We start from the raw sequence: 26,749 nt of genomic DNA on the forward strand, positions 1-26,749 counted from the left end.
TTTGCACTTTAAATAAAAAACTCGGGATGCTTATTTAACCTCACTAAGACTAATGTTACTTCCCAGTAAATTTCCCTTCTTGTTAAACCAGATATTGGCCGGCTAAGATTTACGCAACTTTCTAAATCAAACCCAGATAAAGGAAAACAACTCTGCTCTGTGGGAAGAATTCTAGGAATGAAATCTCTTGGCATGCCACCAATCATCCAACAGTTTAATCCCACATCATCTTTTACAGCTTTTACAGAAAGAAGATACTTTGAAATGAATTCCGTTAAAAAAAAGTTTCCCAAAAAGTTTGACTTCATGGAGCAGAAAAAACATGGTTGACTTAGATGGGATGGATTAAACCTGGGTGACAGTAGCTGAGGGACACGTTTAAAAAGAGGTGAGCTGCAGATAGACATAAAATACTAGGTTAAAGGATGGGGACGAGTTGGAAAACCTAAGGAGTGCCCCCTGTTTGTTTCTGGGAAACTATATAATGTGACAGGAGAAAAGCAAAGACTTCACTAGACTAAGAAATTTTAACAGCTAGCCTGTTTGAGCAGCACTAACTCAAGGAAAAGACCAACTGCTGGGAGGTCAGAAGTCCTCGTCACCTTGACAGGAGTGTTTAAAGCTGAGAGAGTAGAAGCGTTGAGGAATGAGCGCAGAGAAAAACCATCTTTTAGATGTTTTGTTTGGAAAAAAATGGCAATTTTTTTTAAGCTTTCACAATTGCGGACACAAATTCTACAAAAGATGCAGGGTTGAACACTTGGAGACACACACACACACACACACACACACACACACACACACACACACACACACACACACACACACACACACACACACACACACACACACACACACACACACACACACACACACACACACACACACACACACACACACACACACACACACACACACACACACACACACACGTACGTAGATATTCTTGTTCATCAGTTCAAATGTGATGGTTTCCTTTGTGTTGCTGCAGAGATGAAGTTATGAGAAGATTGTGTGTTCCTGGAAGTTCCTTTGTTATTCTGGAGAAGATTGAAATCAGTGGTCTTTGTTACTGCAGACGTTTGCCGTGAAAAACATGCAGAAATGATGTAAGAGAAAACCCACACCTCAACTAAGGGAGAACCAAAAATGGACAAAAGACACAGGCAGTCAAGTAAAAAAAGAAAACAAAATCTTTATTATTTTCCTAGAAGAACAGGCTGATTTGGAAGGAGATGTCGGGGAAACATTGGAGAGGTAAAAGCAGCCGAGGAATAGGGCGGAGTCATTCAGACCAGAGGCTGTGGCTAAAACCTGGATATCTGGGTTTATGCTAATGCTCCCATTGGATCCCAGGCAGGAAGCACGATGGGATCCTGTTGCATCACTTCCAGGACATCGGGCGGGAGGAACTTCTTGTCTACTACCACCTCGTACACATACTCTGAGAACCACTCATCTGTCATGATCAGGTAACCTGTGGAGACGAGTAGAAACTTTTGTCAGTGTGAAAAAAATGTGATAGCAGCTCCCAGCAGATTACAGATCAAACTAATCTCAGTTAAATTCAGGACAAGCATCTACCACATTTGGTTCCTTAATAATACAAGATGACAACATATGTGTAGATCAGACTGCATAGTATGCTTAACTTGCTTAAAAAAAAAAAAAAAAAAAAAAAAAACATTGCAGAAAACTAAAAGTCATGCTATAGAGAACAGACAAAATAATATGCATGTTATCAGTTACCCCACTTATCTTTTCAGGCATTTTGGAGCAATATTTTTTTTAGGCTTTTAAAAGCTTTTTCATTTATTTTGCTACCCAAATGTGCTCACAAATGACAGAACAAAGCTAAACATTATGGCGGAACAATGGAGGTGATTTTTGTTAGCATTTGTCAGCGTATGGCTCAGTTAGGAAGGATTTGGGAACCTGTGCAGATAGACTCCTTTTTGATGCAGAGCTTTTCCACAACAGAGTTATCCAGCCTTATATGTCTTTATTGAAATAACAGGACTTCAGGTAACAGGCCAAACTCATTTTGTCTTTCGTCATGGCAATAATTAAACACAATGGCTTCTCTTTTAACACCATAGGAGGAGTAAAGAGGGAAAACAGTTCAGCAGAACATTTCCCGTCAAAGCATGTGTAATTTTACTGCTTTTAAATGTGTTTTATCAGTTAAGTATTGTTTTAGCTACCAGGGTGGCAGACTGGATGACACGCAATACTACTTCACACCCACCTCCATAAATCTAAACATCTGACTGATTCTTTCCATCTCTGTAATTATATAAACTTTGTATAATCTAATCTGATCATGAAAGTGGACCGTAAAATCAAACTATAAACTCACTCGTACCAAGCTGGACCAAAACTGGAAATCAGACCTTAAACTGAAGTTACCCTTCTACCACATCCAGCTGTAGTGCTTCATCCCACCTTCTCACATGCTTAGACTTGAGCAAACACTCAGTCAAAACTGACATGTCAAGAATGTCAGGAAAAACCACAACACGTCACAGTTCAAACAACATATCAGGATGGCGTGTGTGTTGTGTACCAATGTTCTGCCAAGCACGTAAATCTTGGAGGGCACGGTGCTTGCTACTCACTGTTTTGATATGAGCTTCCTGGAACACGCATGTTGGTTTTTTTTTTTTTTTTTTTTTTTTTTTTTTTTTTTTTAAAGACAGTCTGACTTCCATCTCAGACCAGATGATATAATGTCAGGAAAACACTGTGATTCAGCCAATTCTTTTTCAAATATATTCATGGTAAAAGGCTTTTCTGCACTAACACAGAAACGAACGCTCAGTTTGTGCCAATGAGAAAAAAAATTAAAAAAAACATGAAATAAGGCCACAGGTCAAACATGAACAGTATTTAAACATAACCATTTGTATTAATTAACTATGAAAATATCGCATATCATGCTACAATGCCACCCAGATAAACATTTTAACAAACATACAGATTCTATCTAAAAGGGAGCGTCTAAGACTTTAAAGCTGGGGTCGGTAATCTTGCTCAGACATTTTATTTTTACTCTGGGTGAAGTGGTTCCTCATCCTGATAGTAGTCTTTACATTTTGGAATCATGGACAATCAGAAATATAGTTAGACCCCTCAGTTTGCTGTAAATCTGTAAAAACTACGACCAATCAAAACGTTCGGGCTGAATTGTTCATTTCTTATACTTTGTAAGCTTGTTCTCCCGGCTCCCCTCCTCCCCCTCACGCAGCGCATATCTGATTGCACACCCTACACATAGTGTGTTAGGATGAAAATACAAAGTAGTGAAAAAGAAACTTTTGCTGAGAAGATGCAGGAAGAATTTCCCCGATCCGACTGGGTTTATTTACCTCCACCTGCTAAACAGCAGAGAAAGAGAAAATCGTTGGTGGAAAAAGTTAGGAGCTAGAAAAGCAATGAGAGCGCAAACCTCTGCCAAGGCTTTAAAAAAAAAAAAATTTCTGGATCCAAACGGATCACCACCAAAATTAAACCAGTTCTTCCTTTTCATATTTCCAACAACTCCTGAAAATTTCATCAAAATCCATCCATAACTTGTTGAGTTACCTTGAACACAAACGTCGGTATAAACGTAACCTCCTTGGCAGAGGGAAGAAAAGAAAGCCGTGGATCACACAAGGAGCAAAACCAAAGGGGAAGGAGCCAAGACAGGGAGCCACTTTCAAATCTTGCTAGCTCCCAAACATTACCTACCCCAGCTTTAAGCCCTGAATCCCAGACCAGTGGGACATCAACTGGATGGACTGGAATAAGTCCAAACCTACTGGACCTGAAAGATCTGCTGCCAACTCTGTGTTGCCAAACACCACAGGACAGTCCCCAGCTTCAGTGCCCATGCCCCCATGGGTCAGAGCTGTCTTGACAGAATGGGGGGAACATACACAACATAAAGCAGGTGGTTCTGTCTCAGTATTGGGGCTGATCTATTAGGTCTGAATGGGCAACAGAACCTGGCTGGGTCTATGATGACAGCACAAAATAAGTCTGCAATAACTGATACTTTACAGTCACCTTCAAATGAATCAAACACGCTTCTTTAAATGAGGAAGTGATGCACATCTGGGTGGAAATAATGGCACTGGATTAAAAGCATATTTAAAGTCTAATGAAGCCTCTCTTTCAGCATCCACCCACATCAACATCACTTTCTTTGTTTACCTAATAAAGTCACACAGGAAGGAAATGAAGTTGTCCTCTACAGGGACTCGGCACGATGTTAGAATAGAAATCTCTGCGTGTGCCTCCCAACATTCGTCCTAAGTGGCGTAAAAGTATGAGTTGCAGAGTGAGCGGAGCCGTAACAGCAGCTGTGTAAGGATTAAAAGATGGAAGGAACAGAAAGTTAAACCTCTCATGAGAGACCCCTTCAGGGTTAGGAGGAAAATCAAGAGCCCTAAAGGGAGGAATTTGGTCTTTACAAACTTATAAAACACTCCACTTTCTCTTCCTTTCTGCTCTCTATCCATCATTTGTCTATTTTTTTTTCTTTTCTAAACTATCTAACAACTATTCTGAACTTTTACTGTCTTTACTGGACAGACACATCTGCTTCATCGCCCCTCCTGCCTACCATCCTGAGAAAACAAAGACCCTCGATTCCCAGCTTAACTCCACTTCTCAAACCTTTGTTCTTGAAAACTTTATTAATTTGGCTGCTAACGGGAGGGGTGTCCCCTGGCTGTCCCCCTCATCTGGTGTTTATGGAATCAGATATGCGAGAAATACATTTCATTTGACTGAGGGGTTTTCACATGTTTTCCCAACAGTCACTACGGTTTGTGGGCTCAAGCAAATATTGTGGAGTCAATGTGCCTCTCTGTGTGTATAGCCTGCACACTCCGTGTGTGTGTGTGTGTGTGTGTGTGTGTGCGCGCGCGCTGCCGAAGCACAACTGACCTCAAACACTCTCCTGTCATTTGCAGGAGAACATGGAGATCAGAGATGGGAGCAAGATGAGGAACAATGACGAAAGAATAGAGGGAAATGATAACAAAATTCTCAGAAAGAGGTGGAATACCCAAAAGTTCAGTCAACCATACTCATCCAATGACAAATTTACATTTTGATTCACCACAATGTTTTACTGGTAACTTGACTGACTTATGTTGTTTGAGTTTGAGGTTTAAAAAAAAAAATGAAAGTGACCAACAAAAAAAACTATGAGGTTGAAAAGTTTGCACTGCTGTACGGCGCTGGAGAACTGTTCAAAACTGCACAAATTTCCCAACAGCGTTTGAGAAACTGGTCTTAAAAACCAATTCATCATAAAAATTGGCTTGCAGTGTTAAAAGGCTCTAATATGAACTTTGTGTACATTTCTCCTCTTTTAAATGACATTGTAATATTCTCTTCTATGAAAAAAAAACACTTGTGAATGAAATGTACTGTGCAATCAACATGCCTTTACAAGTGAGAGTAAAGCATAATGATAGGCCTCAGATCACTGCTGAATTATAATTATCACTACAAAGTCTTTTTAATGGACTTCCTTCATTTGGCCGTTTAACTTTTGTGAAGTCGATGCAATAAATTTACAGTAAAGGAAACAAAAGTCTTGACGTTAATGACGTTGGGGTCCAAATGGAGGTTACAACACAAAAGAGCATTTACTAGCACAAAGTTTGGAGAAAAAAAAAAAAAGTCAAAAGTAGTAATCCATCTTTTGAATCCAGCATGAGATTTCTGTCTGTGTGTTTCTGGTCTTTGAGGATTAGCTCATTCAATAACTATGTTATGCAACCACACCCGAAGGCATCAGGTTGAAAGAAGACAAAACAAAAAGCAACACTATAAGATCAGCTGTGCCAATGTGTCTGTGTTTTTTATGAAACAGGACACAGCCAATTAACAACTCATAAAGTAGCAGCAGCAGAGGGGAAACTTGAGGGCAAATGATGTTGAAGAAAAAAAAAAAAAAAAAAAAGTGAAACAAATGTAGTAAGTTATGGACAAAAAAAAAAAAAAAAAAAAAAATAAGAGTTGAGCAAAAAGTAAAATATATTAAAAAAAAAAACAAAAAAAAAAACATCCTTTGAAGTTTAAGTAGCATCCTTAGAAGAAAGATGGCTTGAAAAAAAAAAAAAAAAAGATCAATTCAAAATAAAGTGATCCAAATTCCTCTCGATCTGACCGTAATCTTGAATGACAATCCCTCTCTTCCATCCCAAATGAGTTTTTCTTGCCAAGATAATTGCAAATTTGTATTTTTTCCCCCCCATTCACCAGTACAGATTAAATTCTCTTTTACACTTTTTAGCTTTGACACTATGTTACGGCTCATATTAGCAGCTAATGCTAAGATCACGGCTCTATCATGTTCAACAACAGAATAGGATGTCACACTTATGCAAGTACTTACAAATAATTTGGAAATTGTCATTTAAAGTCACATTTCCTCTAAATCTGGTTGACACTTGGTTCTTTTGTCAAAAAGTGAATCGCCTGATCTGTCCTGATTTCCATGACACTGTGTCATTACTGCCCTCTGCATGTGCATTTCTGTTAGCGGAGACAGCGCACGCGGAGGACAACATGCCAACATATAGAAAACATGTTAGTTTAGTTAAAGTTATATTTGAAGGGTAAGGACAGAAACACTTTCGGCCCAGTGAAGAGCTGCTGGGCTCTTTCTCCTGTTCTGGTGTTACACCAGTAGTAACACCAGAACATGTCCATCACGGGAATGTGACAGCTAAACATGCTAAATTTACTGTCATTGAAGGAATTTCTGAGTCGGTTTGTGGCTTAAAATAGATCAAATATTCTTGATCCGTTCAACTAATGCCAAACTGTGAAATGAGATCTGAACATTGATAATATTTAGAACAACTCTGCTGAATGAAACAGTTTCATCAGGACATTTTAAAAGTTTAACATGGTTACTGTGCAGTCGAGCTGTGACGACACGCTTTCGTCCCGATTCAATTCAATTCCAATTTTTTGGGTACAGATTCGGTTTAAATTGAGATTCTCACAATTCTTCAATATTGCTGATTTTTGTAGATTAATAACAAAAAATGTCAAACTTTTATTTTGCTCGTCATTTTTCTTAATTTCAATTAGGAAAAAGGAACACAGTAGCCAGACCATCATTCAGACAAGTAAAAAGCCATAAAAACAATAAAAAAAAACAACAAAAATGTTTATAATGGATTACTTTTATGTATTTGGGGAAAAAAATAAATAAATAAATAAATAAAAAAGTCGAAGTCAGATTAACCTTTCATCTTACATCACTCCAACAAAACACCAAACATGTCTTGAGTGTATGGTTAGGTGGTGGAAAATAATTGTCCTTAATCTCGTCCTTCGCCATTGGTCGCCTACAGGTACATGTCAGAATATTATGAAAAAGTTCAATATTTTTCATCCCTCATTTCAGAATGTGAAACCCATATATTACATAGATTCATTACACATAGAATGAAACATTTCAAACATTTATCTCTTGAAATTGTGACGATTGTGGCTTATAGATAATGAAAACCCAAAATGCAGTGTTTCAGATAATTAGAATATTACATAAGATCAACGAAAAAAGGATATTTTAAACAGAAATGTTAGGCTTCTGAATTGTATGTTCATTTCCATGCACTCAGTACTTTGTCGGCCTCTTTTTGCATGAATTACTGCATCAATGTGGCGTGGCAATGGAAGTGATCAGCGTCCAGCACTACTCAGGTGTAATGGAAGTCCAGGTTGCTTTGATAGCAGCCTTCAGGTCATCTACATAGTTGGGTCTGGTGTCTCTCATCTTGTTCTTGACAATACCAAACAGATTCTCTATGGGGTTTAGATCAGGTGAGTTTGTTGGAAAATCAAACACAGTAACACCATGGTCATTGAACCAGCTTTTGGTACCTTTGGCAGTGTAGGCAGGAGCCAAGTCCTGCTGGGAAAAAAAAAATCTGCATCTACATAAAGCTTCTCAGCAGAAGGAAGCATGAAGAGCTCTAAAATGTCCTGGTAGATGGCTGTGTTGACTGTGCACTTCAGAAAACACAGTGGACCAACACCAGCAGATGACATGGATCCCCAAATCATCACTGACTGGAAACTTCACACTGGACCTCCAGCAACATGGATTCTGTGCCTCTCCACTCTTCCTCCAGACTCTGGGACCTTGGTTTCCAAATGAAATGCAAAATTTGCCTTCATCTGAGAAACAGTCCAGCCTTTTTTCTCCTTACCCAGGTGAGACGCTTCTGTCGTCTCTGGTTCAGGAGTGGCTTGATACGAGGAATGTGACATTTGTAGCTCATGTCTAGGATTTATCTGTGTGGAGTGGTTCTTGATGTGCTAGCTTCAGTCCATCCTTGTGAAGCTCCCCAAATCCTTGAATGGATCTTGCTTGACAATGCTCTCAAGGCTGCAGTTCTGCCTTTTGCTGGTGCACCTTTTCCTTCCACTCAACTTTCCATTAATATACAAAATACTTTATGGCTTTCCCTCCTTGTGGTCAATGATTGTCTTCTGGACATCTGTCAAGTCAGCAGTCTTCCCCATGATTGTGTAGCCATCTGACCCAGACTGAGAGACTATTTAAAGGTTTACGATACCTTTGCAAGTATTTTGAGTTAATTAATTGATTATGGTGTGACACCATGACTTTCTAAGATTAAAGTTTTTCACAATATTCTAATTTTCTGAGACACTGCATTTTGGGTTTTCATTATCTATAAGCCACAATTATCCAAATTTTAAGGATTTAATATTTAATAAGGCTTCATTCTATGTGTAATGAATCTGAAATATTTAGGTTTCTCAATCTTAAATGAGAGAAAAAATATTGAACTTTTTCATAATATTCTAATTTTCTAAGCTGTACCTGTCTGTGGAGTGGTACTGACGGCAGTGTAAAAGTAAACACAAAGCGTCTGGATAATAGATAACGCCAGCACAGTTTTGAGGACTTTCATGCTGTTGAAAACAAAGGTTGCACATGTGACGTCATGTTATTTTTTGTCGTAGAGTGATGTTTCAAAACCTAAAACCCGGTTATATATATCCACATGCAGATGTACAAGTGGAGTATTTATAAGTATTTACTTTGGAATAATTTTCGAATGGCATGAATTTGCATTTTCATGTGGAAACAGGCCAAATTGGAGAAAAATATCTTCGTTTTGTGAGATACCCTGCTACATGTGGACGAAGCCTTGGCCTTTCTGGATGTGAATTGGCGTAATGACAGTTTTTATCTTCAGAAATGCATGTGTCATTTAAGATTTTTACAATTATCTTAATACTCCAGATAACTGATTTTGATCACCTCCTTAACAAGCTCAGTGTTTCACAAAACTGAAAATGTTTTTCTCTGTAACCCAGAATTATCTGTAAATGATCTGAAATCAAATCTGATATATTGGAACAGAAATAAGCTGTTTTAGTGATGATACTCAGCCCTGAAATTACACAAAATTTATATTATATTAACTAAATTATGTTTTGCCTTTTTACTACTGATGTGTTTTATTTTTTTTACATATTGTGAACAGCACTTTGGTCAGCCATGATACGATATTCTAATTCCTGTCACATCTGGTGTGAGAATATGGCAAGTCTGTGCTGACATGAAGAAAAAAAAAAAATCTACTTTTTCAATTTGACTGGTAAGTATATAATTGAAGTAAGTCATCTGTGAGATAAAGTTCTGTGACGTCATGAAGGAGATTTACAAAGTGTCAGTCCATTTACCAATGACACTTTCCTTTGTTTGTTCGTATACCACAATTTGGCTCAAATTTGCCTTCAAAGAAACCTCTGTGTTTAATCCTGTTCCTAATTATCTAAACACAAACAGGAGGATTAGGACTCATCATCAGAGCAAAGGACTTTGTTGGAAAATATGTAAATGATTTCAAGACCACTTCCAGATGAAAACATGAGTGTAGGTTGTCATCAGCCAGCAGCCAGCATAAAAAAAAACTCAAGACACATCCTTCTAAAGGAACTGTTTTGCTTTACCTTTGTTTCCACGGTCATCACCCCAGGAGTTTTCCACCCTCCACTTCTCATAGCCTTCCTTCCCATTCTGAGAAACAGTGAGAGACAGACGAGTGAGAATTTGAGGCGAGAGGACAGAATGTGTCCTTCCAGCTGGGGTTACTTACAAGGGAGGAAATTGACAGAATTATGAAAAACTGCAGCAGATTAGAGCAGTGTAAACACCCAGTAAAACCCTGGGGAACTCTAGACTGTGTGTATCCTTGGTGGTCAGTTGGAGCTGTATGAGTGTGTGTCCCATTCCCATAGAGCAGGATTGTGTGAGCGCACCTTGTCTGTCACAGCAGTGAGGATCATAGCGTGGGTCATGAGGGAGTCGCCGTATATCAGTCTCTCTGCCTTGGAAAGGTTCTTCACTGAAACTCCAAACACAAGCTCATGGTTGAACCTGCGCGCACACACACACACACACACACACACACACACACACAGAGAAGTAACCAGAAGAGGGTTAGTGAAGCTTAAACTGCCTTTGATCTCAATTATGTACTAATGCCAGAAGAAAGGGCAATCTTTTGATAACTTCATGCACAACCGTTCTATATTCCCACAACCTTAAATTCTATTTTTGTCACCGGAGGGGAGGAGATCTGGAGGCCATAAAAGACTAAAATCGTTGCCTTTAAAGTTCGCTTATGAAGCTACATAAGTAAGCTACATTAAGCCTCATTCTAATGATGATGTACTGGCATGAAAGCAGGCCTGTCTGAAAGACGAGCTTCAGCAGACATTTGGCACCATGCTGGATTGGTTTACAGGGCAAAATGGAAGGCTGGCGCCAGCAACCCCGACTCAGCAGCATCCGAGTCGGGGAAAACACACAGTTTTCCCCACTACCATCTGAAGGACAGAGACGATTCTTCATGCTTTTGCGGAGGCTAACTGAGCTTTTCGTTGCTCTTTTCAAACAGCTGATGATACTCACACATTCATGTCATTAATACCCAGCTTGCCGTGGAAATGTTTCCCAACGTCACATCCAAACCACACAGCCTGAGAGAGGTGGAGAGAGGAAATAGTCAGTAGTCAGGATTTTTCAACCTTTGAAAACATGAAAATCAGGGTGGCCATTTGTTCCCACCCACCTCTCCCTCCTTAATGGACTCTGCTGTGGCCTTCTTGAGCAGGTGGATTGGCTGGTTGTTGTACAGGGTGCTGCGACCTTCAACCATGTTACCCAGGAACTCAACGCTGTACAGCTTCCCGTAAGGATTTTGTGGTCGAGGGTCGTTTACAAGGCAGATCTGAGGAAAAGGAATCATGTAGGATATTCAGAGACTGAGCAGCTTCTAATCACATCTGTAACTGAGGTTTATAATGTTCGTTGGCTTCCATACTTTGTCCTGAAGGTTGTATAGGGGTTTCACGTGTTCTCTGTAGAATTCCTGGGGGGTGAGAGGTCCCATGCGATGGAAGTTCTTATCCTTATCCCTGTACTCCCAACAGATGCTCTCCGGAGGGCTGCCTAGACAAACACTGACCACTCGGAACACCTGCACAGGTTACAGACAGCCAGCATATAAACTCTGACACCAAACTCGGGTCAAAAGTGACATGTATTGCTACAATGCTTTATCTATTCTTGTATTCTCAAACTGCACCCATTTAGCTCCTCCATTCAGTTTTAGCACACTCTCCCCCATCATTACTAGAGTTTTCCCTGTTATTTCCTTCTGTCCCTCTTTGCACCACATACACACACACACACACACACACAAACACACACCGTTTTCCCCACCACCACGTGTCTCTTCCAGCAGTGCAGAAGTTCAGACAGTTCCTGTGGGCTACATCAGGTTGTTTGGACTGGACCGTGTGTCAATCTGTCGCTTCTAACCTCTGATATAGTAATGGGAGGAATTTCCCTCTGCTTTTCGCTGCTCCCATCAGTCGTTCACCTCCCAAAGCACTCAACATATGCTTTTCCTATCGAGTGCAATTAAGAAAGGGATCGAGAGATTAGGCTGTAGTGTGAACTGTTGGTGGTGGCTGATAAAAAGAGCAAATAGACAGGGGTGTCTCAGTTTGACAAAGAGCAGATGTACAGTGGATCTCTAATTGCTTGGATGCATAGTAAATACATCATTCACTTCTAATGCCTGGAATATGAACGTGAGAAAGCGTGGACTTCCATTTCACACAGGATTTTAAAAAGCACCTCGTTCTAGTTATAAACAGAGATATTTACAAACTGAATAAATCACCGGCGGGACTGTTTTAAGTCAGACCTAAAGAACCTAAATCCAGTTTTTAAAGCCTTCTCAAATACAATAATTGCTTTGCATATTACAATTTCATTTCTCATCAAGCAAAGCGATTTGACTAAGGGCACTATTCTCAACCCAGTAAAGATTTCTCAAATACACTAAGGAAAGGAGAAAAAAAAAAACAAAAAAAAAAAAACACACACACACACACACACACACAAAGAATGTATAAATTCAGGCTTGGCCTACTCAAACAAACAACTCCCTTCTTCATTACAGCAATGTGTGAAGTCACAAAAAGGACAGACACAAAGAAAAATACACAGATGTGCTGAGTCAACACGGACTTCTGAAATACTTTGTTCTCAGTTCAAAAACTTTATTTAGATTGCTGTATGGCAAGACAGCATGCCAAGGTGTCCATCCCCTTCTCTGTCCCATTATGGTGCCCCGTTTTCTTCATTCCCAAGTCTTTTTTTTGCTTCTTTCTTCCACTAATGTTTGGCTTTTCCTGGTAACTTTCTTTCAGATGTCCTAACATGTGCAGCTCCATAAGCGTCACCATTTATATCAGCTTAGCCTTACGTCCATTCATCAGTCCTGGTTAGGTAAATTAAGTGGGTGTGAGCAAATGGGTGTGCTGACAGAAAGACCTCAGTCAAGGAATAAAGCAGCGGCAGTGACATCCGAGAAGGATCAATATTGAAACACCTGTCGCCTCAGTGACAGATAAGTGACAGGGAAAGAAAAAAACAATGAGGAGATAAAGAGGCAATGAAAAAAATAGAAACACGTGGATTTCCCTCTGTACATGTATACATTACTTTAATGTAGATAATTTTCATTTAATTTCATAATTAACATTCAATCACTGATTTTGAGCCAGCAATTTAAAATGCAGTGATTGCAATGAGGAAGCAATCGTGTACATCTTAACATAAGTGAGACATTTTACTCATGAAAATATCAGGACATCTTGAATTTTATTACAGTAACACGTATCAGAAAAGTCTGAAACAGGAGCAAATTAAAGGATGGAAATCTTAAGTGATCAATTAATTTGATTAACTGGCAATAAATCAATAACGTGATTTGGGTATTAAAAAAAAAAAAAAAAAAAAAAAGAGAGTAGTGCCTCCAAAAGTATAAATGGGCAGATGTTTAGCAACCTAATCGAGACTTACTCTGAATTAAAAGCAGGACTCAGGAACTCAGAAACAGACAAATCATAGACTGTGAGCATTTTGCTGAAAGCTCGACCAAGCATAAGAAACTTTGTGGACACGTTTCAGAACGTTTTCTCTGAAGTCTATTTAAAATGTACTGAGGAACAAGAGAAAACTAGAATGTGAAACTTTTCCATGGAGATCCTGAATGCTGCATCCCCCTGGACTAAAGAGGCAGGAAACCATCAGGCTTATCAGCAATATAGTTTAAAAGCCTGCATCTCTAATGGTGAGAAGGTTCATTAGTCTCCATGAAGCTGGCAACCTGTACATCTAGGAAGTCAACATCAATATCTCGCCATGACTTTTAGGATGAACCAACTTTAGTCGAAAGAGGAAAATATCATTAATTTGTTTTCTGTGTTTTAATCTTTGAGATCCACACATGACCACATTCTATTTTTGCTTACATTTGACAGAGCATCTTTGAAGGAGCATGCCCACACATCTATAAAGAATGAATTGCCTGCAAAGTACTAAAGTAAATGTGGCTAATGTTTGACAGCGCCAGCATTTTAAAGTTGACTGGTATCCTTCAAAAATTACTCTGCATGACTATAGCAAACATCACTTCAAGACAGTCGTGACACTGACAGACACACATGACATCATATGGACTGAAACAAAGAAGTTGAATCTTTCTCAAGACATTTTGATTAAATAATTAACAGTTCAACCTTTCACTGTTACTCTGTTTTGCAAAAATACAGAAAAGGGGATTTGATGCTTGTGATATCTTAACCTAAATGCACAACACCACTGCAAAAAGTGGTGCAGAGAAATCTGTCATGCAAGTTTGGACCAATTTCTACAACTCACTGAACTACCAGAATTTGTCAAACTCATTCTTGAACATTTTCAGAAAAGTATAAAAAAGGTGCTTAGATGCCGTAATACAACAACACTGTGATTAGATATAGTGGCCGACACACACGAGCCATAATCATTCTGGGGTTAAAGTGCTTCTCACCAAACTGGTTGCCAAAATGAGGTAAAACATGCCCATCATTTCCACTCTGAAGCCAATTTAAGATGAAGACAAACCATTGTCTAGAAGCTGGACTGGTGAGCGTAAGCAAATGACACCATGCAAATAGTTTAGATAAAAATGAGTGAGGTTTTGATTAAACCTTCATGTTTTGTAAACATTTAGCACATGTGGTCATTGTTAGATCCCAACAAATGTGGAGAGAAATTCAAGAAATGTGATTGGACAGCTCTATTCCTGAATCCCCAAATATTGACACACACGCAGGAACCCACCCACATCGAGCAACAAATCAAGCAGGCCAACGGCCCACAGCACCGAGTCTGAGTTACAGTGAGAAGGTTCCTCTGTGAGGTGATGGCTGCCTCATAAATTAGACCCGTCGTAAGAATCAGCCTCTGTGTGTTCAAAGCCAAGACCAGATCTGCACATGGTGTTTCTGATTCCATGACGCAATGGAGCATGCAAAGGCCAGGGCAGTGGCGTGAGGGATACCATCTGTGTATTTGTCATGTGCGTTAAATTCTGCATACATGTCCAATGACAGTCAACCGTCTGTGAAAGCGATGGAAAGGGAAGGAACAAAAACATGGAACTGCTTGAAAAGGCAAAAGATGGGCTGTAAAACATAAAAGATATAAAAGCTGTCAGGATGTGCTGAAGGGGTTTGCCCGCTCTCACTACAGGTGCCGTGGAAAGCTGGCTGCGATTACTTTGCCATGTTTATTTGATAAATGTTTGAGTGAGCATGCCGGTCCACCGTTAACAAAAAGAATAGCTTCTTGACATGCAAATCGATTCATTTCAATCAAGTGAACAGCAGGTACAATAAGTGGAAGCAGAGAGGTTGACCCTGGCTGCCTGTCATGGGGGTGCGCATGGGACTAGCGTGATGAACAACAGGGCTCAGTCAGAGCCGCCACACAGGGAGGTTGGACAGCATCACTTTCACACACGCTAAATAGGACTGACATGGCTCTTTGATCCTGAGTAACACACTTACAGACATGAAGGGGAAACACTAGCTTCAGGAATCCAAAGGACAACGGATGTCAGGCAAAAAAAAAACAACAAAAAAACCAAAACATTTTATTGATGTATTAAAAAAAAAAAAAAAAAAAAAAAAAAAAGGTATTTATTTAGGAACAATCTATGTCGAACAGTTAAAAGGGGAGAAAAAAAAGCTTTTACTGATAAGCAATCTGTTTCTGAGGGGAATGATCGCCATCAGGTGTCTGCAAATTTAAGTGGCATCAAAGTCTTAAACGGCATGTCAGTCAGCTGAAGCGCGTCCTGTTAGGTGTATTTACGGCCAACATGAAACACTTGATGAAATTAAAAACAACCTCAGAATAACACAGTATGTTGTGATAGTAAAGGTACCAAAAATCAAAAAGAGTCCCATTTCACAATAATTCAGACAGTTTTCTTTCATTAAAATGACTATAAAAGCTTAGGCTTTTTTTTTTTTTTTTTTTTTTTTTTTTAAAGAAAAAACAAATTATTTTAAAATTCTGCTGTTGTCATAATTTCTGTGTAAAGGTACTTATGCTACAGCTCATTTCCACTTCTGTGATGGTTCTACCAATGCACCATAAGACACTACAGCAACTTTTGCTGCCCCAAAAAAACAAGTTTTTCTGAGATTTTCAAGCATTTTTCAAAGAGATTACCTAAAAATATTTGATAAAAATGTATGGCTGAGGAAAACTAAGGTAAGATGTACTGCTCTGGCCTGCATTCCTCACATGTGCCCAAAATTTTAAATGGAAGAAAATGATAAAAGAAATGGTTACACATAAAGACATGTTTGCAGGAAGAATAAAACAAAATAAAAAAAAAAAAAAGTTTCTAGACATTAAAAAGTTGATGCAATTAGTCGATCTACCTAATAGACACCTGATACATGGTCATACATTTTTAACATATGAGCCAACAAGCAGGATAAGAATATTTGAATAACTTTAAAAACAGATTTTTACAAAAGCATATAAATCCATTCATGTTTAAACTTTCCCTTTAGCAAGGAAAAATATACCCCAAAGCAAACTATTAGTCTGTCTTTGTAGCAGCCATTCTTCTGACATGAGAAAATCCTCCATCGCCATTGGCCATGACAGAGTTGTGTTTCGCAAAACAAACTAATTCCAGGTGGACAAACATGCCAACAATCCTCCGCCCTCGACACTGTCATACGGTGCAGTGCAAGCGTTCTTCACTGTTGCGTAACATGTGTGTGTGTTTGTGAGTTGTGATGACTGGACATCCATGAAGGTTCAGAGACACAAGCAACTGTTTAAACAAGCAGCCAGTCAGAAACACAATACAAGCCAACAGCTGACAACAAAGGCTGCTTAACCAGACCCCTACACTGTGTGCAAGTGTGTCAATGGGAGATTGATTGACTGCCCCCTCGTGCAGACACACACACACACACACACACACACACACACACACACACACACACACACACACACACACACACACACACACACACACACACACACACACACACACACACACACACACGAAGCATAAATTAAGCTTTACACCGACGCTATACAATCTATGCTGTCTACAAAAACTAACACAAGCACATGACTATCTCAGTCAATGGATACATGCACCTGACACGTGTCCTATTCGTTGAGCATGCTGTAGTATACAAACACATCGCGTGACGTTGCCACGCAGCACCAGATGACAGACGGTTCCATAAACAAAAATGCAATCGTCATCCAGATTTATTTTTGCTGGTTTTAAGCAGCCAGTAGTCTACAAGTGACGTGTGCACATTAGAACAAGTGCGTCTACAAGCGTAAGCATTTATGTACATGTATAAATAGGAAGTTGACAGCAAACTAGGCTGTCAACGTGTAGCAATCATCAGCCATTCACTGTCTTTGTGAGAATGGAGGGGTTAAAAAAAGAAAAAGAAAATCTGCATATGCCTTCCTGATGCTAACCTACATCCTCCAAAGGTCATTTTTGTTTGCAGAAATTGCAACCATAATTAGCCAAGTCTCATAAGCAAGAGAGTGTTACTGTGAAGTTAATATACATAAAAACTGATCAAGCATAGTTCACCTATTGAATCACATGTACTTTTAAGTAAAAATGAAAGTTGCTGTCACTGATATATTGTCTAGACCAGTAGAATTGTTAAAATCATTGTGCTAAACCCGACTGGCACACAAACACAAGGAAAAGTATTAGAAGAGAAGAATTTATATATTATTTTTTTTATAATAAAAACTGCTTTAAATGCACCACTCCTTATTTACTTCTGTAATTTTTAGTTAAAAGTACAAAGTTTCCCTACATTATAATTAGATGCATTTCTTTACACTTTAACCAGGATTATCTTAAAACACTAAATACATGCAAGTTTGTTTGCACATCTGTTTTGTATTATTTGACAGCTCCCTCTTCTGGTTAAAAGGCAACCAATGCACAATGCTTTCCAGCATTTTAGAAGCAAGTCTAAAATCTGATCTTTAAATCCTGTTCAATTAAAACAAAACCAACAGCAATCTGACAAAAGAGGAGGATCAATCCCTTTAAAACAATTTATAATGTTGAGTGTATTGCAGACAGTGTAGAACTTTTCTTGTGCAACAATTAAGAAATAGAAATAAGTCTTGAAAAATAATTTAGCAACATTATGTGCCGTCACCTCTGATTAAACACACTAGTATTAAAATCTTTATATAGGCCATATCATGCATCTCGACATCTCAACTTTTCTCATAACACCGCATTAAGGCCCAAGGCAGGTACAAAGACCAAGTCTACTTAACGTGGACTGTGTTGTTATACAAGTGCTCTGCAGTTGAGAAAAGATGGAGAAAAAGTACAAAACTGTCATATGCAAGAGTGATTCACCAAACAGAGCACTCTGACAGCTGTCGACTGTGGCTGATACACTAGCTTATCATGACTATGCTCTGTTTCCACTGGGTGGTTTGGTATGGGATGGGATGGTTTGGAAGTTTTAAAATGGTCCAGCCAATTCAGGTGAGAGTACCCATTGAAAGTCAGAATGCCACTGTCCATACAGGGTTTAGACCAAATGACAAGCGTGGCGTTGTACTAGTGCAACAACCACTAACGTCAGGCTACAAACAATGGAAAAAAACCCAAACAATTATAGCTTGGAAAGATTGTAGTTTCATGTTGTTTGCAGTCATTCTTTACTTTTTATCTTTACAAAGTCAACTGAACGGCTATATTTGTTTGTTTTGTGCTTGCTTTTGTTGTGGGCAGTGAAGTCTTTCTGTCCACTGACTGTTTGTGTGATGCCAATAGCTCGGTACCATTTTACATGCACCTACAATTGAGGGAGCTCAGAAATTATATAGTTTAGCTCAGTTGTAATGGAGGAATTTATAATGGAAACATACAGACTAGCATACAGACTATACCTGCCCAAACCGAAACCCTCAGTGCAAATGGGGTTATAATTACTATGAAGAAACCCACTACAAAACTTTGACATTTCCCTTTAACAGCCAATGTTTTCACATGTTCTTTCAAGGAAGCAGCAACATCCACGTTTCCTTAGTAAACAAAATAAATCTATTTGTTCCAATCAAAGAAGCAAGAATCTTTATCTTTTAATGGAATTTATAGTTTGGTATATTCCAGAAATAAATATTAAAAACACACAAATTGAATTTCCAAATTCCTCAAAATGTTTTCACTGATGACCAACACACATTAAAAAAGGCATAATGCTTTTTTATTTTGTCTCACCTCCTCTATCATGGTGTCAATGGCATCAGACAGTTCGGCTTTAGTAGCATCACTGGCCACCATGTTCCTCAGTCTTAGACAGTATTCTCTCAGCTGAAAGAAACCATGAAACAAAGCAAGTAAACACAGTCTCATCTGAGCTCAGCTGAAGGAAAACTGTTGGGCGATAAATAAATGTACCTTATGATTGAGGATGTCATTCATTCTGCGTGAGGCCTCTGAGCTGTGCGACTCTGGGAAACATTTCTTTGGAATCACACCATACTTTTCTAGAGACAAAACAGGGGTAAGCATTTTGGTTATCAAGTTAAAAGACTAAAACAACAACACTTTGATTTTCCTGAGTCTAAATTTAAGCCAAGCACCCTTTTCAATAGAATACATAGTTAATGTTTCACTTTACAAATGTCTAAACATCATTGCTGTGACTATGTGTTATGATAAGAGCTAACCAATGAGATTGACCAGCATGTCCCATTGTCCTCCATCATTGGTTGGATTGGAGAGGAGGAACTGGACCAGACGCCCATCCACCGGCTCCTTCCTCTGTGCTGTCTCCACACAGGCGTGGAGGAAGTAGTAACAACGCTCAATCTGTAGGAACATGAATAAGAATAAACAAAAGAGAAGTTGTATCCGGGCAGTTTACAGATACTTCATGTTTTCTTGTTGGTTTAACATATCAGAATCCAATAAGACAAGGTGACCGCCTCAGTGAAATCCACGCATTGCAGTCAGTGCTAGAAAGGTAAGGGATGGGATTTAAATCATGTCAAAGGCTTTGGTGGAGCTTCAATGTGCTGAAATTCACACAGTAAAATGGTATTTTCTGAATCATAATTAATGTGTTTGAATTCATCAGTCCAGGTTTGATAAATGTAACTTACATATAATCCTAATAAAATATCAGCAACCTTAAAACCCACACAGCTGAATCATGCATTCCCATAAAAACCTCCTGCTGTAACAGGTAGCCTACCCATTACAGTGTGAATATGAGAAGATCATTTAAACATCTTTTGAAAGCTACATTCAAGCTGGGAAGCCTTGTGGGATTTTCCAACCTCATAATGGACTAATTTGACATAAATTAATGAAATGTGCCAAAAGCACAGAGGACAGAAAAATGTTTAAAAACTTAAACATTACAATGAGGTGAATAGAGACTGTTTTACTCAGTAGGGTTGCTCTTAATATTCTTTAAATTAAAATCTCAGAAAATGCTTTGATATTAATACCCCCCCTCCCCCCCAAAAAAACCTGTCTCAATCTTAAGCTGTGATACATCTCAGAAATGACTACAACGACAAGAAGATTCAGCTTGTTTAGCGGTGTGCATGTCCGTAATGTACGTTCAGTTCTTCACATACCACTGCAATGTTTTACACTTTTAATATCTGACTGCCAGATATTGCTGGAGCCCGACATTTGCCAAGAGAGTGAAAACCTTTCCTACTAAAGACAAAAGTAAAAGTAAGTATTAGATGACAAACATTTATCTAGACTAAAAATTGAGGCCACAAAGACTTAAGCTGGATTTATACTCTCATAGTGTCTGCATGTGTTACAGCCGGCGAAACTGACGGCAGTAAAATGTTCTCTTGCACTTGAGGGTATACAACACAATGCTGCAGTTTCTCTTTTCTCTATTTACCACACAAACTTAGCAAGAAGCTCCAGAAATCCAGAAACATGTCTCACAAACCGAATAAGTCACAAGTGAGTACTTCAACATAACCGCACTGCAAGTAGGGGTGCAGTCTGGAGAAGGTGCATATTAAGCCTCCATGGACCGATGCGGAGCATACGGCACTGACGCCGTAACCCACTTCATGCAGACACTGCGCGATTTCCCCAGGAAAAGACTTTATGCAAAATTTGCTCTGCTCAATTTAAAACTTGATGTACACCCCTGAAGTTTAAAAACAAGAACATCCTGCTTCCCTGTGGCTCAACATTCAAGTTTCTATGTTTAAAATATCACACTACCACATTCTACCTACAAGTTGCATTTCTCACAATGAAAACGCCTTTTCGTGGTGGGACCCCCATTTGTTTAAACATGTGGGAGAATGAAACAAGACCAGTGTGGGAAAGACAAGTGAGGGGTCACCATGACGCAAGTCCTGGAAGAGCTCTGACCATGACACACAAAAGAGGGTTTTAAGGGGACAATGCATGCATAGTACCAGGATACTGCACAGTGACCCTGCACCTACGCTGATGTGCATGCACACACATTCTGACTACAAGACAATAGAAACACCCATTTTACAAAATGCTACAAAACTCACACCTTAACTCAGAGAAAATAAATGAGTGCGACTGTGACTTTCATGTGTCCGTTACCTTGTCCCAGAAAAAGAGATAGGACTGACTAAACTCAAACTCCTCTATGTTGAACTTCTTCATGAAGGGGAGTCGCATCACGTTGAGGCACGAGAAGATCCAACATCTCCCTATAAATGAGAAAAAAAAGATGTATTTAATTTACGAGAACAGAGTTCAGAGGAAACCGCAAGAGCAACAGTTGTGCTTTATATGTTAAAACAGCAGGAGAAATCCTGACAGGTAAGAATTACTTGTCTTGGATCCCGTCAGTGAACAACAAGGCTGCAACAATACGCTTTTAGTTCGTAATATTTAGGCAAATCAAATTTAGATTGATCCATCTGAAAGATGTTTCACATCTCTGCTTGGAATCGGCAGCTGCCTGTGGAGGACAATGCTAGTCTGAAGGATGGCTGCAGTCAAGATGAATCCATTTATTGGGAATATTGATTGGTATTTCAGAGAAGGCTAACTTTTAGAGTCTGCACTAATTTTTTTTTTTTTTTTATTATATATATATATATATATATATATATATATATATATATATATATATATATATTCCTGCTGCACAACATTATTGTTGTGAGCCATTAATATCAAAGTATCAAAACAAACATTTCAGTGACAATATGCATACTGCAAAAAAAAAAAAAGTGCAGAAAGTGCTAACAGAAGCTGTAAACAGGCCCCAGAAGCTTGTATTGATTTAAAGAAAGAGCAGCCAACATATCTGGCACAAAATGTTTCAGCCTAGACTGAGTCAGAACATGTGAACTTCTGAAAAGACAATTCCACACTTGGCTCCTATTTTATTCTTCAACATTTTAAGGATTAAAACTGCAAGTCCAAACATAAGCTGTGATATTTGCTGATGCATTTGAAGTAACCTTCACATTCAACACACTGCCAGATCATAGAACTTGTTATAAAAGAAAAAAAAAACAAAACAACACTTTGAGAAATTTAGCCTGCAGTTATATCTGTGTGCATTTCCAAAGAGCTTACACATACAAGGAATATCTGTCTCCTGTGGAAGGTACATGTGTGACCATGACTGAAGCTGTACAACATGAGGTCTCACCTGAGTTCTTTTGGTTGGTGATGGGCTTTCCCTCTGTCGGGATAGAGTGCTGGAAGATGTGCACGGTATCTTGGACAGTCTGTCGGTGCAGACAAACTTCCAGCGGGTCGATGCAGGTCGACACATTCTGGGCCAACAGGTAACGTGGCTCGGTCCTCAGCCGCTTAATAAAGGTGGCTACCTTCTCCCTACTCAAACCTTTAAACACAAAACGAATCAAAAAGAGATATGAAGAAATGGTGTTTGAAGAACACAGAAAACAGAACAAGTGGATAAAAGGAAACACGTTCTTTCCTAAATGACAAGACTGCAGCTCAAAGGAGGAAATTCCTACATTTATAATTCCCATGACTAAACTGTGCACTTTAAGCAAAAGAAACTTCCTACTTCAGATCTGACGTACGAGCACTCATCAGCTCAGATGTCACAGTAATGCCAAGAAAATACCAGATCAATAATAATAAATACAGCACATCTCCTATAAAATACTTCAGCTGTCTGATGCTTCCATTTTTTCCATCATCTAAAAAGAGATCATTGTGGAGAAGAGCCCATTACGAGTAATGAACCCAATTAAAACTAAAGTGCTACTAAGAAATGAAGAACATATGACGGAAATGGAGTGGGAAACACAACCAGAGCTTGATAAGATTTTCTAGTAGAACCATTAGTGGCCCAGTTTAATCTGAAGGCACATTACTTCGCTGGTATTGCTCATCTGGCTCCATCTGTGAGGGGAACACACTGAAAAGCTTGTCTGGTCCTACTGGTTTGACAGGAAGGAGGGGCGTGCGCACATTTTGACAGAATCAAACTGGCACCCATGAGTAGTTTGTAATTCTGTCAAATAAAAGTGCAGAGCAATTAAAAATTGAGAAGGACATTGCCCAGTTATGCATGTAGCAGAGAGTTCAACTCCTCTCTACCAGATACATTCTGTTATTTTCCATTGACACAAAGCTGAAATGAACCCACCGGCAGATTAGAGCTGCATCTAACTCCGTTAACTGTCCTGCTTGTGCGTTCAAAGAGAAATTAACTTTTTGAGTGGGCCGACATGAGGTCCTTTGTCAACATAGCACTGTTTTGCCTGTGCTGCAACAGCTGGACTGACAGTAGTGAGCATCGACAGAAGGAAAAAAAGAAAACCTACAAAACTGAACCTTGTTCCTTTTTAAATAAGAAATTACGACAAAATCATCAATCTGACAGCAGTTCACTCAAACATGAGGATTGATGGCTAACTTAAGGGTTGAATAGTTAAGTTCTTATTAAACGACTGAAAGCATGAATGTTAAGGGGAAACTGTATGTTGGTTGTATGGAGCGGGGCCAAACTCAAGCAGCAAGGGTAAGATGACTTTCACATTTACACAGTCATTACACAACAGCTTTTATATTAGATAAGCACTTTATTATACTCACAGCTGGACTAAAGCACAAAAAAATGGACATCCACCGTTGTTATTAAAGGGGGAGGAAATGCTACAACTCCACTGTCAGCATCTTACTGATGAGTACATATCAAATAGTGTATCTTTTCTAGGCAAGAATTTTTTTTTTTGGTTAAAAACAGTTCTCAAATATAAAATCAAAACTAAATCATCTCTTTTTTTTTCCTGCCAGCAGGAAGGGAGTTATGAAACCTGAGGGAGGAAACAGTCTTCAGCTGAGATGGGTGGCTCTTGGTTAACTTGAAACACCACTGTTTGGACCTATTTAAAACATGCCTATGAAACCAAAAATAAACTCTTTTTCGGGTAAAATGTGTTTTTGTTTTTTTTTTCTTGCTAAGAAGTCCACTCATATGAATGAGTGCTACTTTAAATAGTTTGACAAGTCCATTTAGGACTAGCTGGCTAGGCAGGCTAACATTTCTAGCTCATGTAGTGAGCAGTGTTAAAAAAGGCGACTTAAGGTTTATTAGCTTTCTGTGTCTACAGTTTGGACATAGCTCTAGGGTTGACAATTTGCAGGCATGAGCTGTCAACTAAGCTGAGCAAACGACGGAAGAGTCCAGCTAGCTGGCTGGCATGCTAACGCAATGAAAGCTAACTTAGCTTGTTAGCTTCCTCAGCTGTCATCCTGCTCATCCTACTAAAAGACACGCCGCGCTCAGCCGGGCGGCGACACAAACCACCGTGACTGAAACGAGACAGACTGACACTCAACTTACCACTTTCCATGTTCCCGAGGAGCTTGATGAGCGTTGATTGTTGTTGTAATAATTCGCCGGTTCTTTGTTTATCTAATTCACCGCGAGTCAGTCTACAGGAACAGAAGGAGCGCTCGTTTATGAGCTCATTGTCGACTTTGTTGTTGGGCGGAGTTTGCGAACAAAGATAATTTTACAAAAGTTGTGCAATATTTTGCTTGTCATTAGGGAACTTAAAATTTCTTGGGGAATTTCATTATTTCAATTTTAGAGGATGTTAATTTCCAAATAAAAGAAATTAATATTCCTTTTCTTCACAAAAAAAAAAAAAAAAAAAGGTCTGCGGTTTTGAGCTATATCCAGGAATTTTCTTCATGTAAAATAAAGTCATGTTTTGTGTCACACTGAAAACAAAAACTAACTTGTACTTCATATGTCTAAAGAACACCGCCGCTCTCACTTCCTCTACCGCATCGCAGTGTTAACGGGAGGTTCACGTAACCATGTTAAACAAGCGCTTCCTCAAGTAACTTTGGAGAAATGTGAATGAAACTTCCGCTTTACCACACTCCTCAAAACCTCACATTATTCATCGATGGAGGTCATATGTACGGAGATTTAGAAAAAAGTAAGCATCATGATCAGTGGAACAATGGAACTTTATAATCCGTCGAGATAACTATGGAAATTAGGAATATTTGTTGATGCATTAACCCAGTTGCTAATAATACAGTGCTATAAAATGCAAATACAAAACAGACAAATTGCAAACCTAAACATGACCATTTCATGGAAAATATTTGCCATATTTTGATTTAATGGTAGGAAGACATCTAAAAAAAAATAAAAATAAAGAAGTTTAAATAGGGTGATGTGTAACATTCAATAGCGTCTCCTTTTCTTTTAACAAGTGTCTGAAGAACTGAGGAGACTGCTTACTGGTATTGTCCATCTCCTGTCTGATGCAGAATTGTATCTGTTCAAAAGTCATGTGCCTTCATTTTTTTGTTTGTTTCATGATGCTCCAAATGTTGTCTGTTATTTGTCTTTTGTTGTCTTTGATTTGATTTGATTGATTTATGAAAGTTCTGCACAGCAGGCAGGGCACTTCATTTCCCCAACTATTTTCCTGCAAAGCCATACTACTGTGAGAAATGTAGTATGTTGTTAGCGTCATCTAACTGAAACATGCAAAGCTGTTGATGATAGTCACATTGTCTGGATGGGATAAAATGATGCTCCAAAAACTCTGCTTTTTGTCATTAATGGAGTCTTCACAGTAGTGTAACTTCCCCACATCAGAGGCGCTAATGCAACATCATATCACAAGATGCAGACTTTTAAATTGTCCACAAATAAGCTAGATGATCTCTCTCATGTTTAGCCTGCAGGACATGACACCCTGCAGACTCTGCATTCTTTTTAAAAAAAAGAATTAGGTTTTTTTCCATTCATCTTACCACAGAAGAGTCCCACCACTTTGCCTCAGACCATTTTAGAGTGAGATCACACCAGAATAGTACGCTATTCGGTCTGATTGGAGACACAATTTATTTAGGGGGCTTCAGTATTCTTATAGACCAAGACTATGCTGCAGTGTCTCCAACAGCCTGCAAAGGTCTTCACAATGACTTAATTTGAGTCAGGTGTGTTGGTGCAGGGATATGCTGAAATCCTGCAGGGCTGCAGCCCTCATTGGACTGAGCTGAATAATCCTGATCTATTGGTTTAAGTATAACTTCGGTTTCTAGTACATAAAATGTGTAGCTGAATCAGATTTTGTCAGTCTTGGATTGATCATATTTTTATGAGCACTTGTCAAGAATTCTTCCATGTCTGACTGCATGCCATTTCTATTTACCCATGGTAAGCCAAACCCACAATATGTTTACTCGTCTGCTTCTTGCATGTACTACATTTGTTGGTCAACTGAGTCCACTCCATTGATTTGAATCAGAAT

At 39.0% G+C, this 26,749-nt stretch overlaps 1 protein-coding gene across 1 annotated transcript; it reads right to left on the bottom strand.

Moving 5' to 3' along the window:
* Positions 1-1,222: 1,222 nt before the first annotated feature.
* blmh (bleomycin hydrolase) lies at positions 1,223-24,940 on the bottom strand. Its single transcript, XM_079246141.1, has 12 exons — positions 24,811-24,940; positions 22,636-22,833; positions 21,570-21,679; positions 19,673-19,814; positions 19,401-19,489; positions 19,221-19,313; positions 11,382-11,537; positions 11,130-11,288; positions 10,970-11,037; positions 10,315-10,432; positions 10,006-10,072; positions 1,223-1,477 (listed from the first exon to the last, which is right to left on the bottom strand). Exons 1-12 carry the CDS (start codon positions 24,818-24,820, stop codon positions 1,329-1,331), a joined length of 1,359 nt encoding a protein of 452 aa, XP_079102267.1. The 5' UTR covers positions 24,821-24,940; the 3' UTR covers positions 1,223-1,328.
* Positions 24,941-26,749: the final 1,809 nt, after the last annotated feature.

This window comes from Telmatherina bonti, assembly GCF_933228915.1.
Source record: "Telmatherina bonti genome assembly, chromosome: 9".
NCBI classification, from domain to species: domain Eukaryota; kingdom Metazoa; phylum Chordata; class Actinopteri; order Atheriniformes; family Telmatherinidae; genus Telmatherina; species Telmatherina bonti.